Below are 17,982 nucleotides of genomic sequence, written 5' to 3'. Positions count from 1 at the left end.
CGAATATTATTAGGGCTGCGGGCACCCCGGGGGCTATTTTGGATCCTGTAGAGCCTGCTTTTAATGTGCTTGCAATGAGGATATGCCTCATCTCATTGTGTTTTTTGGAATCGTTTAAATTCTTTTTTCAGCCTATGTTTTTATTATTTAAATTAATTAATAGTTCTGAAGTGTTTTTCTTCACAAAATTTTGAAGGGGCATAAAACAAAGTAAGTTATCGAACTAAAAGTGTGCTGCTTGGTTTTATTGAAACCAATTATTTTCAATTTATTAATTTGTTAATTCTTATTGATTGTATTGTGTATCAGTCATCTCGATAATTAGATTACTTAAAACAAGCGATTTTATCCAGAGAAAATCTTCAGGCAGGTTTTTCTCGAAAGAAAGGCAAACGTTTCATAAAATTCCACCACATTGTCAAAACCCCATAAAATATGATAAAAGCACTTCGGGCACGTATCCTGTAATAGGTAATTTGGCGTATTGTCAGTGAGTAATGTATTCTGAGACACGCGCGGACGTGACGCGACTACAAACAGCGGCACGTGAAGCTTAACACTGAGGTATTTTACGTGGTTGTAATAGAGACGATTTTGCAATGAAAATGTATAGTCTAATGTGCCTACATGGTCCTTCAGGATCTCTGAAACGCTCGATATTTAACGCACACCAATCTTTCGATCTTTCAGACTGAAAATCCAGATTTTAGGTAGTATGTAGGGCCACTTACACGCGTATCTTGCCCATTCATCAGTAGTTGTATCTTTGAAACGTTCGATTTTTTTTATCCACTACGAGGAAGCTCTTCTGGCCTGTATCTCACCTGATGGTAAGTGATGATCAGGCCGAAGGTGGAAGCGAGCTTCACTCGCATTTAATTTAACTCGCATACGGATCCACAACAATATTTCGTTTAGTAATTGAGTTTTCGTGTCTTGAAATAATTGGTCAAAAATTATAGACGGTCGCACTGATGCAGTGTAGGCTAAATGACGTAGATAATTTACACATAAATCACACACAGTACATAATGCGAACTTAAACCATTCGATATTCAACTGAAATCCTACTAATATTATAAATGCGAAAGTTTGGATGTCTAGATGTCTGGATGTCTGGATGTTTGTTACTCTTCACGCAAAAACTTCTGAACGGATTTTGATGAAAATTTGCAGTATTTTTGTTTACAACCCAGAATAACATAATATGCTATAATATATGACGATCTGTGACAAACTAAATTTCACGCGGGTGAAGCCGCGTGCTAAAGCTAGTGACATATATTTCTAACAAAACCTTTCTTTCCAGGTGCTCGCAGCGCTAGCAGTGTCCCTAGCCCCGTTCTCTGCAGGTCTGGGCAAGGGATACAGCTCTCCTGCCATCGCATCGCTGCAAGGACCTGGAGCCAACTCCACCAGGAGAGACTTCCAGCTGACCGACCAGCAGGCTTCGTGGCTTGCGTCTTTGTCTTTCTTGGGTATGTCTACCAGGGATGTTATGGATATCCGTAACCGTAACCAAAACTTTCGGATATCCGAAATAAAAAAATATCCGTAACCGTAACCGAAACCGGTATAATATTATTCCTTTATCCGTAACCGTCACTCTAGAAACATTTTTTCTTATCGAACTCTTAACTTATAAAGCAAACTACGTAACTACTGTACTGTATTTGTGTTTGTAATTTAATAGAATTTCGACGAAAGAATTAAAATTAAATTCATTTCATTTCAGTGTCGAAATTCTGCAGCTCTTTGACTTCGAATGTTTCATTTAAAACACGTCTTTAACTACATAAATTTTATTACAAAACTTTAACTTCACATAATCTGAAAACTTAGCCCATTTGTGTAAATATTTACTGTTCAAGAATACACTTGTTTCAAAGAACGTGGGCGGAATTTAGTACGAGTTTCAGTAAGTGCGTTGGTGGTGTAATGGTCAGCATAGTTGCCTTCCAAGCAGTTGATCCGGGTTCGATTCCCGGCCGACGCACACTTTTGTTGTTCTTGACAATATTTTTAAACATTTGTATTACAATTCTTCTTCGTCGCTACTCTTGTCAAAGTGGTCGTGGTCGTCACACCTGGTTTGGTGGCAAGTTTCATAATCCGTTGCCATTCCTCCCACATTGCAGCCTTTCTTGTACATTTCTTGTACACAATTACAAATCATAAAACACTGGCACGTGCTAGTAGTTCCGTTAACTAACTAATAAGCTAAATACTATTATTGTGTTAAGAATGGGTTCACCACAATAGTCCAGCGGCGGCGGTGTTCGAACCAGACTTCGTCGGTTCTCGAGTCAGCCAGTCCGACACCTTCACCATTGGGCTATTCAATTCAATATGTGTACTTACTATAGAAATCCAATATACCGATCATTTTATGTAACATATAATTATATTACCTTCATGTTTGCCTTCATCGGGTCATCGTGAGGTGACGGTAATCTGCCTAATGGCGGTGGCGCAGGCTAAAGGCCATTCGGCCACCGAGCCACCATAAATGTAAAAAGTAATGGACGCTAAGTAACGCTCTATAGATGTCGTGGTCGTTTGGTAAACGGCCGGTCAAGATTTTAATGTCTACTTTCTGATTNGACGGTCAATTAACTGCCCATTGTTTATTCCCTGTACATGAAGTCTGCCACCATCATCATCATCATCAGGTCATTTAGTCTCCACTGCAGGAGCACGGCTCTATCAGAGGCAAATAGAGGGTTTGACCTACAAGCCAAGGATTTTAAAGATTTAGAAATCAGGATGCACTATAGGTTCGTTCGTTTCAGCCGAAAGACGTCCACTGCTGGACAAAGGCCTCCCCCAAGGATTTCCACAAAGACCGGTCCTGCGCTGCTCGCATCCAGGCACCTCCCGCGACCTTCACCAGATCGTTGTTCCACCTAGTGGGAGGAATTCCCACGCCACGTCTTCCGGTTCGTGGTCGCCACTCAAAAACTTCCCTGCTCCAGCGGCTATCAGCTCTACGAGCTATGTGCCCCGCCCACTGCCACTTGATTTTAGCGATTCTGCGGGCTATGGCACTATAGGTACCTAAATGATTCCATAGTTTTGTAAATACAAAGAACTAATCGTAAAGGTAGCAGGGAAGCTCTGGACGCAGGCCGCTACCAATCGATCAACATGGAAAGCATTGGGGAAAGCCTATGTTCAGCAGTGGACGTCCTATGGCTGAAATGATGATGATAATGATGCTGATGAAAGAACTAATGGTCCCCACCTGGTAAACTAAATTTATGTGTGTGTGTGTGTGTTACGAGTGAGAGTTTTACTTAACAATAAAATGAGGTAATTTCTCTAAAATTAATGGCGGAAGGTCCTAACAGAGTATGACCCAAATTGTCACGGTCGGACGCCCGACGTTTGTTAGTGTAGTAGTAAATGAGAAAATGAGAATATCGATATCGACAAACATCCAACAATTTCCCCAACTGTTTATCTAGGGCAAACTCATGTCGTCCAATATTGTCTGATGGATCAATGATGTTCGTAGAAACGTGTTGACGATTTTACGCTGTCATCCAAAAGTATTACGACAAAGTAAAATAAAGATAAGCAATCATGTTTCATTTCTAAAAAAAACAATTCAGACATCTGCTGCTTTGAAATAGGAGGAAGTGGATAATTTATTTCGAACTTGTGTAGTTACATCACTGAATCTGATACTGATTAAATTCATTGGGAGTTCAAAACAGGAACTTATCCCCGAGACTTCTCAATCTTTCACAAAAACAGTTGGGTTTCATTGGAGGCCAAACTAGATCCTGGCTTTAAATAAGTTGCAGTGGTGAGAAAGACATGTGGGACTAATCCCGTAATCGTGTCACTATCGAAATCAATGGACTCGATGGTCTCTATTAAAGTAAACGTTTATAATACTCCCAAGCCGCTTTCGGCTACGGTAACCACTACAAATTCCTTTTAGTCCGCAATAAGAGGGCAACGCTGTGTTGCCCTATCATGTGTCTTTATGCCCTATGTGTATTTAGTCGGCCGTTTGGTGTAGTGGTTCAGAACGGACTACTATGCTGAGAGGTCCCGGGTTCGATTCCCGGCCGGGCAGAAATTGAAATGATGAATTTTAATTTTTGTGACGGGTCTGGGTGTTTTCTATGTATAATATGTATTTATTTAAAAAAAAAAGTATTTAAGTATGTTTATATTCGTTGTCTAGTACCCTTACCCATAGTACAAGCTTTGCTTAGTTTGGGGCTAGCGGCGCAGTGTAAAAATGAAAATCAAAAAAATCAAAATCAAAAGTATTTATTTAGTTTAGACCACAAGTGGCACTTATGAACGTCAAATGTCCAAGGATATTTAGATATGGCTACAGAAAGAAGCCAATCTTGTTAGTAAACGTGCGCGAACAATGACGACACATTAGGCCACCGCTGATGTAGTTGTAAATGATAGCCGCTGGTGGTCTGGCTTTAAGAGCATCTCGCTTCGAATCCAGATCAGATTTTCTCTGCTCTTTGCAGTCGTAAACTTATTCCTGTACCAGGCACCTCCACTCGAGACGATGGTTAGCAGTTTCTTCCCACTTTAGTGCCGATAAACGTTTATCGATATCTCAAATGAACAACACTAGCATACGAGTATAAGACGTCTGTAGTAGCGTCAGATTTATGCTGCCAGTCTACCTTGCGAGGTTTCTTGACAACCCACTTCTTACGGCGCCGACTTAGCCTTTAAGGTTTTAGCTCATATATATACTGTGGTTTTAGAGACACTTTCATTCACATAAGTTTTTAATACCTAGGTTTATAGCCTAGGTTTGTCAAACTCATAATGTCTGATATCAGGGTTCCGTGCTTTCCTTTCCTCATCATCATAATTTTCAGTCATAGGACGTCCACTGCAGAACATAGATAACCCAATGATTTCCACATTAACCCGTTGGCGGCGACTTGTATTCAGCCTCCTGCTACCTTTATTAAGTCTTAAGTCCCACCCTGCGCTTAAAACCCTTCTAAAATTAATAGGTAAACTATGTAGTTACTAAAGTTGTGAGTTTGTTACTCTTTCACCCAAATCCAAGATTTAAATGGAATTTTACATTATGTAGATATCAGAGTAACATCCACGCGGACGAAGACACAGACAAGCCTAGTTATAACAAGAACACTTAGAATTCAGTTTGCGAACCAATCGCAAACGAATCGATAATCAACTCGAAATATTATTCCTGAAACATAATAGCGTAAATTGCTTTAAAACCCCGAACGCTGAACAAATAAACCGAAGCCGCCATAATGGTCGGTTGTTTGTCCATCGATATTGTTCTATTATTCTTCCATTTTGCGTTTATTCATTGTAGGGATGTTACCAAACCTACCGAAATCGAAACCGAAACCGGGATCGGAGACGTATTCCACTTTGAGCACCCGCCCAAAAAGCACCTGCACGAACACACCTGGCCTATTCCATTTAGAACACCTATCCAAAATTTCTAAGGCTTGATTTCCTTTTAGGCTGACATCGGTGACCGACGTCAGCGGCGCGCACGATTACACACTAGTTCTATGTAATCATCTGGCGCTGACGACGGCGTTGCTGTGCGGTGCTTCATAGAACATTGTGTTTATTCGTACGCTCGACCGATGTACGCGACCGACGTCAGCGTAGGAGGAAATCAAGCTTAAGTATAGGCCAGGTGTTATTCGTGCAAGTGCTATTTGGGCATGTGCTCAAAGTGGAATACGTTGGATCGGAAGCTGAGACAGAAGAGAGAATTAAGGTCAGGTTTAAGAATTATACATCTTCGTCAGTTATATTCTTGTTACCTAAAAACATAGGGCAGCGCAGGACCGGTCGTTATGGAAAGCCTTGGGGAAGGCCTTTGTCCAGCAGTGGACGTCATTTGGCTGAAACGAACGAACGAACGATAGGCATACCTGCCGGGCTAGTATGTGCTGGGATAAAATACACCATGAATGACCATGATAAAATATTATCGAAGATTTTAGATCATAATCATAATCATTAATCATTTATTTATTGCTTCATAAGTGTACATAGGTGGTGATCTTAAACTCAGTCTCAACTTATGACCCTGTAAGGGTGTTGCAAATCTTCTATCGTAGGTACAGTCGCGGAATGAAAAGGTTCGTCAGTTTTCAAATTGATTCCTTCAACGAATCGCGAGCACATATTACCTTTTGAAACTATGTTACAGAATAATCTCGAGATAGACAAAATAATCTTTAACTGTTAGTCAGTAAAGTTCAAAATTATTCAGATTAAAGTTGTTTGACATTTATCTTGTCAAGAAGATTTTTATGATTGATAAACTAAAACCTTCTTGTTGGTTCAACCTGCCATTATTATTTCTATTAAATAAAAAAAAAAACATTTTCTAACATTGCACTGATGGGACAGAAAAATAAGCAAAACCTTCTTCGTTAGCAAACGTCACATTTATTTAAATGTTAGCAGCACTGTTTCTTGCACTGGTATGTTGGCAGGTTTGACTCTTACAGTACCTAGTGCAAGCGAAAACCGACACTAAGGTGACGAACCTTTTCATTCCGCGACTGTACATTACTAAATATTCTACAATAGTTAGTAATAATTAAAATTGATAAATTATAAAATTAATTAGTTTACATAATTTTACATTACAATTAAAATACAGTAATGTTTCTCCATACCTATTCATACATAATTTTCATCATCTCATCCTACTCAAATTATAGATGATATTATTATGCATGTAAATGTATTATCGTGTCGTACAAAATCGATAAAATGCCTGGATAAAAGTTTATCGTGGCAAGTATCCTAAACCTGGTAAGTGTAAGCCTAGGCGCAGACCACCGACTTTTAGTTGGCCGATAGTTGGGCCCAATTCTAATTTGTATGAAGAATCGGCCGATACCAAATCGGTGTAATGTGCGCACTTTCATTATACATCTCCATACTGATCAACAGTCCGAACCAACTATTGGCCAACTGAAAATCGGTGGTCTGCGCCTAGGCTTAATCTATCTGTAGTTTGTACGCCGCTAATGCATCAACCTTCAATATGACTTGCGATTATAATTTATCGGAATCGAAAGCGCAAAATCAATCGAAAGTTCCGAACTTTCGGAATCGGAATCGAACCATTGTAGCATCCCTAATTCATTGTTCGGAAGAAAGAAAGAAGTGAAGTAATTGAAAATGGATGTTCTGATTGTGAATGAACATCATGAATGGATCTACGTATTGAATAACATGTGGTTCTTAATATTCGTAATACAAAATTGATTGAAATGTGTTTTTGTCTGGAAAAATTCGTCTTTTCACCTTTTTCTTTGTGGAAATTCGGCTCAATCTTGATTTTTTATTTCAATTACAAACTCTGGTTGGGTTCTTATTGGCGGTCAAGCTGTAGATCCTAGCTACACAGGAGTTGCAGCGATGGGAACGAGAGGTGGGAAAAGTCCCGCCAACTTTTCATAATACGTTCGTATATTTCACAAACTATGCTTTCTTAAGTGAAGCAGCAAATTGAACGCACGGCGTTGAATAGAGCTCTGTGATTGGCTCGGTCACCCTGTGCATTCACGGGCACTGTGAGACATCATAGTAATGTCTGATTATGTCTGTGAATACGGGCGTAAGTAATTAGGAGGATTGTAAAAAACCTAAAACCGGATCTGATCCCTCTCGTTAGTCCAATAATGTTTTTCCTAAATCATTATAACGCTGAAAAGTCATGCCTTCGTGAGTGAGCGAATCCAAAATAAGGCTACCCTTTGACTTTGGTAATTCATTTTAGTCTAATCGTTAGGGAGTTATTGACAATTAGTGTCAAAGTTGATTCGTCACACTTTAAGTTTCTCACAGAATATTTACTCGTGTGGTTTAATGAATTTAATCAACGTTTGGAGCATTGTTGTGTTCCGGAAGTTTAGAGGTAAGATAGTTCCTCTGTGGTTGAGTTCGCATCCACCTTCGGCATGATCATCTCTTACCATCAGATCAGATGCAGGCCAAGATTTTTACGTTGTGGGTGGATGACGGTGTGACTACTATTTTAGAGCTTTACTTTCAATAGAAGTAAATTAGCTAAAAACGTGAATAAATATCTTTAATTCGCCACGAAATGTATTAAGTGTGACGAATTTACACATGTTTATTTTCTGTGACGAGTAAAATTTGTGGATAATTGTCAATAACCTCTTTTTCGCATTTTTGTTAACATTTTGTTGCTCATAATACCTATTATAGCTTCTCTATAAGGCAGTTAAGCTTGAAGTGCCGTGGTACTTTGCTCGCTCCTCTATATCGAATATCAAGCACGTGAAAACGTATATTCAAAGATCTTACGAAGTAAAGGAAAATGGGAGGCATCGTGTTTTATTCAATAAGGTCGAAATTAGATCAATCGACTTGAAATCGAACCTTTGTGCTTGGAGGCTAAACAAATAATTCAATAATGTACGGTTCGACTAGGTACCTACGAGTACTTATAAATGTAAAATTGTGTAAGGATAGATTAGATGTTTGGTAAGCCTTCACACTAAAAGTTCTGAAAGAATTTTGATGAAATTGGGTGTTTCAGGGGCTAAGGGAAGTACTTACACAGAATAGTATTTATACCGGCTTCTAAAGATTACGCATGCGACAAAGTTTGTCTGTACATACCTAGAAACCTCTTTCTATGCTCTGTGGAAATACGGGTTGAAGCAAGTTGACCATAAGGGTTTTTTACAGGACTCCGTTTAGAAGGTATACGTGTTTTATCCCGTTTGCAGTATCCCGCAAAAAACTATCCGTTCGAATTTGTAGTTCGAATTTCAAACACACATAATTATTAGTGTGCTCACACTACAGTCCAGTTTTGCGGGATCCAATAAAGCAGAATCGAAACTGGATTGTTTTGGGAACGAGCTCTTGGTGTACTTTCGGCCTAAATCAGCCGAGAGTCGGGCAACTCCAGCACAACTTTTTACCCGCGTTCGACCGAGCCGCGGTCGCTAATGAGCTAGGGGCTTGACTGCGAGCGACTTGAAGCTTAGGGTAAAAAGGTTAAAGTTCTGGGATTAGCAGGCTTTGGCGCATTAGGACTACGCATTGAACCGATCTAGACATGTATAATAAACTGTTATTGTAGCCTATATTTCAAACAAGATCAAAGGTATGTATAATAAACTGTTATTGTAGCCTATATTTCAAACAAGATCAAAGGTATGTGTGTTGGAATATTCTTTATAGGCACACATTGGGTCACAGTCAATCCACAAGGTGGATCAACGACCTCATAAAGGTAGCAGGAAGGCGCTGGATGCAGGTCGCTACCAACCGGGCGATGTGGAAATCATTGGGGGAGGACTATGTTCAGCAGTCCTATGGATGATTAATTATGATGAATGATAAGGTAGCCCAGAGGTGTCAGTGTCAGAATGGCATTGAGATCCGAGAAACGACGTGAGTTTGAACCCCGTTTTCCACTGGGCTATTGTAGTAAAAGCGCTCGATCGTTCGTTCGTTTCAGCCATAAAAAACCGTCCACTGCTGGACAAACGTCTCCCCCAATGATTTCCACAACGACCGATCCTGTGCTGCCCGTATCCAGGTGCTTCCATCATCCGTAGAATTGCCAAACTTAGCAGCAGTGGGCGGGGCACATAGCTTACGGGACTATTCCCACCTCTCTTTCCCACCGCTGCAACTCCTGTGTAGCCAGGATCTACAGTTTGACCGCCAACAAAAACCCAACCAGTGAAGGTCAAGTTTGTCCCGGGGGAAAGTTAAACTGTCATTGGACTCGCAACTAAAGTAATCAGAAGAACATAGGAGGAGTTCGAAGTTAAGGTTCGACTTCCCTCCAGTGCAAATTACCATTGGTATTTGGTACCAAATAATTGTTTCTTCTCTTTCTTTCTTTCTTTCAAAGCGGATGACAGGAGACAAAACAAAGGTTAAGTAACCTTTAAGAAAAGATATGCAACACGAACAGTAAATATAATGTTGAGGATCTATCTTATGAGTTTTTATTCCAATTGGCACATAGTTTGCTAAATTAAAACAGTGGCATAAACCTCATCCATTTAAAGCTGTAAACCCACGTGTAAACTGTCGTTTTACACTTTCAATTATGTTAAGCATACACTTCATTTGTCCGCTACAATAAGCGTCGGCTCGCAGATGGTAATGCGAAACACAGGAGATCCTGAGTGGCAGCTACTGCGCATAGAGCAAATAGAACTGCCAGGTCAGCAAAGTACGGACGACAGCACCACAGACCATATTGCATTTGTTAGATAAGTTTAATTATCTTAATTTAAATTTCGACAAAATAAAATTAATTCGTCAGTTCAATTCCCGCCTTAGGCAGTTCAAATTTTTCAGCCCCTTAAAGTAGTAAAACGTTTCGTAACACGTTTCTTCGGTGAAAATGAAATGTTTACATTACACTTTCAATCGTCACGTTTTACGTATTGGACTAGTAAAGCAATTTTGTACAGGAGTCTAAAAGATTACATGAATGTTCTCTCCTAATAACGGGACAGGACTCTTTAGACGTCAAACGAACCTTCAAATCAAAATATTTTAATGAAAATATCTTTAAAAAAAAAAACTATTTTTCGTATGCTTTGGTCTTTATTATTACTCCCGTAACTTACATCGTTCGTGCAGCAATTTAAATCTAAGAACGTTTTAAGTATATTTGTTCAGATTGCGCTGTTTGTTCTCGTTGTGCTGTAGGCTAATGGACGGAGTTTCCTGGCCCACCATTAATATTTTAATATTCATTACGAATAATATTAGGGTTGCGCCACCCCGGGGGCTATTTTGGATCCTGTAGAGCCTGCTTTTAATGTGCTTGCAATGAGTAATGCCTAATCGCATTGTGTTTTTTGGAATCGTTTTTAAATTATTTTTTCAGCCTATGTTCTTATTATTTAAATTAATTAATAGTTCTGAAGTGAATTCCCTCACCCAATTTTGAAGGGGCATAAAACAAAGTAAGTTATCGAACTAAAAGTGTACTGCTTGGTTTTAATTAAACAAATTATTTCAATTAATTAATTTGCCATTATTTCTATTGATTGTATTGTGCATTAGTCATCAAGATAATTATATTACTTGGCTTGTGCGGAGTTTTAACTTAAAACAAGCGATTTTATCCAGGGAAAATCTTCAGCCAAGTTTTTCTCAAAGGAAGGCAAAATTTTCATAAAATTCCACCACATTGTCAGAACCCCATAAAATAAGATAAAAGCACTTCTGGCACGTATCCTGTAATAGGTAATTTGGCGTATTGTCAGTGAGTAATGTATTCTGAGACACGCGCGGACGTGACGCGACTACAAACAGTGGCACGTAAAGCTTAACACTGAGGTATTTTACGTGGTTGTAATAGAGACGATTTTGCAACAAAAATTTATAGTCGAAGGTGCCTACCAGGTTCTTCAGGATCTCTGAAACGCTCGATATTTAACGCACACCAATCTTTCGATCTTTCAGACTGAAAATTCATATTTTAAGTAGTATGTAGGGCCACTTACACGCATATCTTGCCCATTCATCAGTAGTTGTATCTTTGAAACGTTCGATTATTTTTTTCTTTTTTATCCACAACGAGGAAGCTCTTGGCCTGTATCTCACCTGATGGTAAGTGATGATCAGGCCGAAGGTGGAAGCGAGCTTCACTCGCATTTAATTTAACTCGCATACGGATCCACAACAATATTTCGTTTAGTAATTGAGTTTTCGTGTCTTGAAATAATTGGTCAAAAATTATAGACGGTCGCACTGGTGCAGTGGAGGCTAAATGACTTAAATGATTATGATGTTCAAATATAAAAATAACGCCATATTAGAACTAGGGTTAAAATGCAAAACAAATCTACTTCGTTATCTAACCTCAATACTGATTACTACTGATTGATAAGTAATTTATTTAAAACTTTAGCGTTATAGCACATAAAATCACAGTACTATCGGCAACAGTGTTAACTGCCCATTGCCGGTCATGTCGTCTCGTTCTATCGCAGTGAATCGCCATTTGATGAGAGCAAGAGCAAAAACGGAAATGGATAGTTAACGCTGTTACCGATAGTACATAATGCGAACTTAAACCATTCGAGATTCAACTGAAATAACATATATTTCTAACAAAACCTTTCTTTCCAGGTGCTCGCAGCGCTGGCAGTGTCACTTGCCCCGTTCTCCGCAGGCCTGGGCAAGGGATACAGCTCTCCTGCCATCGCATCGCTGCAAGGACCTGGAGCCAACTCCACCAGGAGAGACTTCCAGCTGACCGACCAGCAGGCTTCGTGGCTTGCGTCTTTGTCTTTCTTGGGTATGTCTACTGCTTCTTCTTTGTAACTCAGCATTTTTACCTTACTGTGTATATGTAATTAGTTGTGTCAGCGTGTATGTAATTAGATGTGGGCAGCATTATGATTATGTTATTTTAAAGCAAACTTCTTCACTATGCATTTGTGCAAAAAATTAGAATTAAATCAGTGTCGAAATTCTGCAGCTCTTTCTTCTATTTCATTCAAAACACGTCTTTAACTACATAAATTTGATTACAAAACTTTGACTTCGCATTATGTGAAAACTTGGCCCATTTGTGTAAATATTTACTGTTCAAGAATACACTTGTTTCAAAGAACGTGGTCGGAATTTAGTACGAGTTTCAGTAAGTGCGTTGGTGGTGTAATGGTCAGCATAGTTGCCTTCCAAGCAGTTGATCCGGGTTCGATTCCCGGCCGACGCACACTTTTGCTGTTTTTTACACGCTTTTTGATAGAGTTATTTCTAAGGCTAGATACTATTAAACTCTAGACCACACATGACGCGACCATTTCAAACCGGTTTCAAACGGAATCTATGGCAGAAACTTAGATGCAACTCAAAAGTAAGTAGAAGTTGCAGTTTCGGTGCAATTGCGTTTCACCGTGTGTAGCAGGAAGACGCTGGATGCAGGCCGCACTAACCGGGCGATGTGGAAGTCATTGGGGGCGGCCTATGTTCAGCAGTGGACGTCCTCTGGCTGAAATGATGATGATTATGATGATGTATTTTTCAAAGCTGATACTTTGCGTCCGTGGCGTCCATTCCAGAATCTTGCTGCCCCATCGGCTCTCTGTTCTGCATACTATGTGCCCTGCTCATTGCCACTTCAGCTTACTAATCCGGCGAACCATGTCAGCGACTTTAGTTCGTTCGTTCGGATCTCGGAAAAAATCATATCTTGAAAAGATTTAGACTGAACTTTGAACGTATTTGTATTTGGAATCTAGAATTCAAATATCCGATCATTTTATGTAACATATAATTATATTGCCTTCATGTTTGCCTTCATCGGGTCATCGTGAGGTGACGGCAATCTGCCTAATGGCGGTGGCGCAGGCTAAAGGCCATTCGGCCACCGAGCCACCATAAATGTAAAAAGTAATGGACGCTAAGTAACGCTCTATAGATGTCGTGGTCGTTTGGTAAACGGCCGGTCAAGATTTTAATGTCTGCGTTCTGATGNTTCTGATTCTTCTTTAGGGTGTTTAGAGGATCAGTAGTAGTTTCTAAAAATGTTTTCAATGGTTTGTATAGATTGAAACAATAAAACTATTGTACTTCCCATTGAAATAGAGGCTGGCAAGTGTTTCTTGAGCTACTTCTGGCCAACATTGTTCGTTCGTTTCAGCCTAAAGACGTCCACTGCTGGACAAAGGCCTCCCCCAAGGATTTCCACAAAGACCGGTCCTGCGCCGCCCGCATCCAGGCACCTCCCGCGACAGTAAATAAATTACTGAAAATGTTAATAAATGACTTATGACTTTAGAGATTGAAATAAAAGTAACCGAGTTTCTTTTGCTGCTTCTCTTCACTGACCCAACATACCATATTGTAACCCTGTCCCGAAGTAGTAACTTTAAAAGTATACTACGTTTTTAACACGTTAACCGCCGGAATATGCATATAATCATAATAATATTATAATCACAGACTGAGTACGTAAACGGCTGGTAAAAGGGTTAAAGTCTTATTGCAATAAATAATAACCTTCTGGAAATCGAACCAAGAACCTGTAAAATTCTATCATTTTAGGTCCAATTTTGGCGGCCGCATTAAAGATAATATGAGTACATAGACTACACTATAACGTTTAGCGAAACCCACTTTAGTTGTGTGTGGAGCCATCAAATTACCCCGTCCCTAGATTAATTCAGGACTGGAATAACAGAGTACAGGCTAAAGTGTAAACACTTAATTTTAAAGTGAAAACACAAGCGTGTAAACAGCTAAGTACTTGTAAGGTTTTGTTGTACAAACAGTAAAGGGTTCTAGCTTATTTTTTAATAATTCAAAGAACACTTCACCTACATTTTAAACAGCTGTCCTCTCCCTGGCTTGATTGAAAGAGGTCGCTTCCTAGCTATAACACCGCCTAATCGTACTGTTTCAAATTTGTGTTTCAATTATTGATGGTGGAAGTAGATTTTGCTATTAGAAAATGACGAGGCGCGAGTAGGGCCGCAACAGTCAATTTTTATGTTGTACTAGCGGCCGCCCGCGACTTGTTCGATTCAAGTTTCGTTAAAATCCGTCGAGTAGTTTTTGTTTCTATAAGGAACATACAGACAGACAGACAGACAGACAGACAGACAGACAGACAAAAATTTTACTGATTGCAAATTTTGCATCAGTATCGATCACTAATCACCCCCTGATAGTTATTATGAAAATATATTTCATGTACAGAATTGACCTCTCTACAGATCTCCCATAGATTCTGTATGGCAAAGGGATACTTACCAAGAGTTCAGTAGTTGGCGAACTCTTGGTTTATTTAGTGAACTAAAACGGCTTGAGTGGATTATTTTAAAGTTTGTGTTTTAGTTATCAATATTCTCTTTGTTTCACCAAAATGTAGTAAAAACAACTGAACAGCAGTTTAAAACATCGCTATCAAAAATCAATTAGCAAAACTCCGAGTCGTTAAGCTGTTGCTATTTCGAATCGGTCACTATTTTGTTTCTCGAATTGGGCGAGTTTGATTGATTGAACCTTAATCTCTTGCCGTAGAGTTTGCTAAGCCACTCTAGCTCCTATTCCCATCATATAACGACTAGGAAGTTTGTGTAAGAGAGATGTATGTGTGGCATATCTAGGCTATGGCCAATAGAGGCTTTATCTCCATNCTTTACCAAAACTAAGTCCCGGGGGAAATCTAAGCCACAACGGATTTACTCAGACCTATAGGGAATCAAAAGATATCGGTCTTCAAAACATAGTAATCCATCAACAAATGTAGAAAACGTGTAGGCCAAATCCTAAATTTTTTGTAATCCAGAACAAGGCAGGTATTTGACCACAGTCGCACCGGATGTCAAGTGAGATGCAGTCTAGGTTGGTACATAAGCTGCTCTGTTTAGCCTATGCGCAGACCATCGATTTTTCGTAGGCCGATAGTTTAGTCGGGCAGTTGATCAGTATGGGCATATATGGATGTGCTCACATTCAATTTGGCCGATTCTTCATACAATTTAAAATCGGGCACAACTAAAAATCGATGGTCTGCGCCTAGTCTAAGTGCCTATCCACTCTCGCCTTAAAAGGCAAGAATAGTATTCAGGAAAGACAACAACAGGCAGCAATTTCATTCCCTAGTTGTTAGGTTTAGGTTTAAAGAACATTTATTTCTCATTAAAAACATTACAGTCACTTACATGAGAAAAAAACAAATTTTATGTAGGTAGATAATTTACAAGTTGTCCAATAGCCAGAACAAGCAGATGTACTTCTGCGGGAACCGTCCTAACAAACCTATAATATGTTCGCATTATAAAAGAGTTAGTGAAGCCAGAGGAAATTGGAGAGGGTCGTCCTCCTGCAGTATAAAAACAATTTTAAGATGATTGAATTACGAAATAAGTGGTTCTTCTATTATGAGTAAGTATATAGAGTGCTAGCGGCCGCCCGCGACTTCATTCGTGTGGATCCCGTTTTACCCCCATAAGGGTTGACTTTTGCAAAATCCAGTCTTTGTGAGAACCTACGTTCTAAAATGCAAAATTTGCAAAATCTGAAACTTTTAGCTCTTGTAGTCTCTGAGATTTTGTGATGAGTGAGTGAGTCAGTGACTTTTCGATTTTATAGATATAAAATCACAGATCACAGAAACTAAAGGGAGATGTGACAAGGGGGCGCAGCAATATGCCCAAGAACAGAACACATTGCTCGTGACAACAATGATGACAGCGACGTCATAATGTAAACAGTTTATATTGCTTGCTTGCTTAAGTACTACACTTAAGATTATTCGAACGTTGAGTACTGATACCGCAGTGAATATTGAGCACATATTGTAGATGCGACACTGAATTTCGAACTTAGCACATTATTTGGCATCTCTCTACATCTCTATGTATAGAATACATTTCTGTGATGAAGTCTAGCGATTGATTTCTTCCTTCCAGGAGCGCTTTTCGGCGGAATGGCGGGCGGGGCAGCTATGCGTCACGGGCGGCGCCGCGTGCTGTCGCTAGCGGCCGCGCCCTGCAGCCTGTCGTGGTTGCTGACGGTGCTGGCGACGTCGGTGCGCATGATGTGCGTCACCTCCTTCCTGGGCGGCTTCTGCTGCTCCATCCTCACCATGCTCTCGCAGGTACGGTGGAACTGGGCTAGACGAGAGCAGACTTAGAGCGCTTTTAAGACGTTCATAGGGTGCTCTCTAAGGGCGCTCTTAAGGCGCTCTGAATTCATTCTTAGGGCGCCCTTAGAAGGATCTTTAAGCGTTCTTAGAAGGCTCTTTTTTTGGCGCTCTTGGGGCGCTATTGGAGTACTTTTGGGGCGCTCTTTTAGGGCGTTCTTAAGGCGCTCTTGAATGGTGCTCTGTAGTCTGTTTTAGGACAGTCTTAGAGCAGTTCTCTTAGCACAGTCTTAGGGCGCTCTTATTGCGTGCTTAGGGCAATCTTATAGGAGACTTGTAGGACGCTTTTAGAATGCTCTTATTAGAAGGCTCTTAGGGCGCTCTTAGGGCACTCTTAGAGCACTCTTATGATGATGGCGGAGCAGCCATGCGTCACGGGCGGCGCCGGGTGCTGTCGCTAGCGGCCGCGCCCTGCAGCCTGTCGTGGTTGCTGACGGTGCTGGCGACGTCGGTGCGCATGATGTGCGTCACCTCCTTCCTGGGCGGCTTCTGCTGCTCCATCCTCACCATGCTCTCGCAGGTACGGGCATACTACGGGCGGTGGGACTAGGCTAGAGAAGGGCAGACATAGGGCGCTTTTAAAAGGATTCTAGAGGGTTTTTAAGGTGCTCTTTCTTAGAGCGTTCTTAGTGCGTTATCAGGGTGCTCTTAGAAGAATCTTAGGACGCTCTTAGAAGGCTCTTAGGACGCGCTTTTTAGAAGGTTCTTGGGTCGCTCTTGGGGCGTTCTTGGGGCGCTACTTGGGTGCTTTTGGGGTGCTTTTGGGGTGAACTTGGGGCGCTCTTGGGGCGCTCTTGGGGCGCTCTTAGGGCGCTCTTGGAGCTCTATTTTAGGACAGTCTTAAGGCGCTCTTAGCACAGTGTTCGAGCGATCATAAAGCGTGCTTAGAGCGATCTTAGGAGGCTTGTAGGATGCTCTTAGAAAAATTTTAGGGCGATCTTATAGGACGCTTGTAGGACGCTCCTAGAAGAATTTTAGGGCGCTCTTAGAAGGCTCTTAGGGTGCTCTCAGCAACGCTAGCTCTCGCTAGCGGCGGCGCCATGCAGCCTGTCGTGGCTGCTGACGGTGCTGGCGACGTCGGTGCGCATGATGTGCGTCACCTCCTTCCTGGGCGGCTTCTGCTGCTCCATCCTCACCATGCTCTCGCAGGTACGATGGTGGAAGAAGTAGGCTAGAAGACGACAGTCTTTAGGTGGTGGTGGACTGTCTAAAGAGCGTTCTTCGGGCGCTCTTGGAGCGTTGTTGTAGGGCGCTGTTATAGCGTTATTTTAGGGCGCTCTTAAGTCTATTTTTGGACAGTC

At 40.8% G+C, this 17,982-nt stretch overlaps 1 protein-coding gene and 2 non-coding genes across 3 annotated transcripts in view; all 3 read left to right on the top strand.

The window, feature by feature from the left end:
• The window catches only part of LOC114356272 (facilitated trehalose transporter Tret1), a 45,565-nt gene that overhangs the window by 17,284 nt on the left and 10,299 nt on the right, over window positions 1-17,982 (top strand). Inside the window, exons 2-3 of the mRNA XM_028309363.1 lie at window positions 1,310-1,478; window positions 16,449-16,636. Of these exons, the coding sequence (XP_028165164.1) occupies window positions 1,310-1,478; window positions 16,449-16,636 (357 nt within the window). The remainder of the gene's footprint in view (window positions 1-1,309; window positions 1,479-16,448; window positions 16,637-17,982) is intronic.
• TRNAG-UCC (transfer RNA glycine (anticodon UCC)) lies at window positions 1,925-1,996 on the top strand. The gene has a single exon. It is a non-coding gene; the product is annotated as a tRNA-Gly (tRNA).
• Window positions 12,674-12,745, top strand: TRNAG-UCC (transfer RNA glycine (anticodon UCC)). Its single transcript has one exon. It is a non-coding gene; the product is annotated as a tRNA-Gly (tRNA).

This window comes from Ostrinia furnacalis, unplaced genomic scaffold (assembly GCF_004193835.3).
Source record: "Ostrinia furnacalis isolate ACB-3 unplaced genomic scaffold, ASM419383v2 OfSCF2704, whole genome shotgun sequence".
NCBI classification, from domain to species: Eukaryota; Metazoa; Arthropoda; class Insecta; order Lepidoptera; family Crambidae; genus Ostrinia; species Ostrinia furnacalis.
The sequence above is the reverse complement of the archived record's forward strand: the minus strand, read 5'-3'. Positions and strand labels throughout refer to the sequence as shown.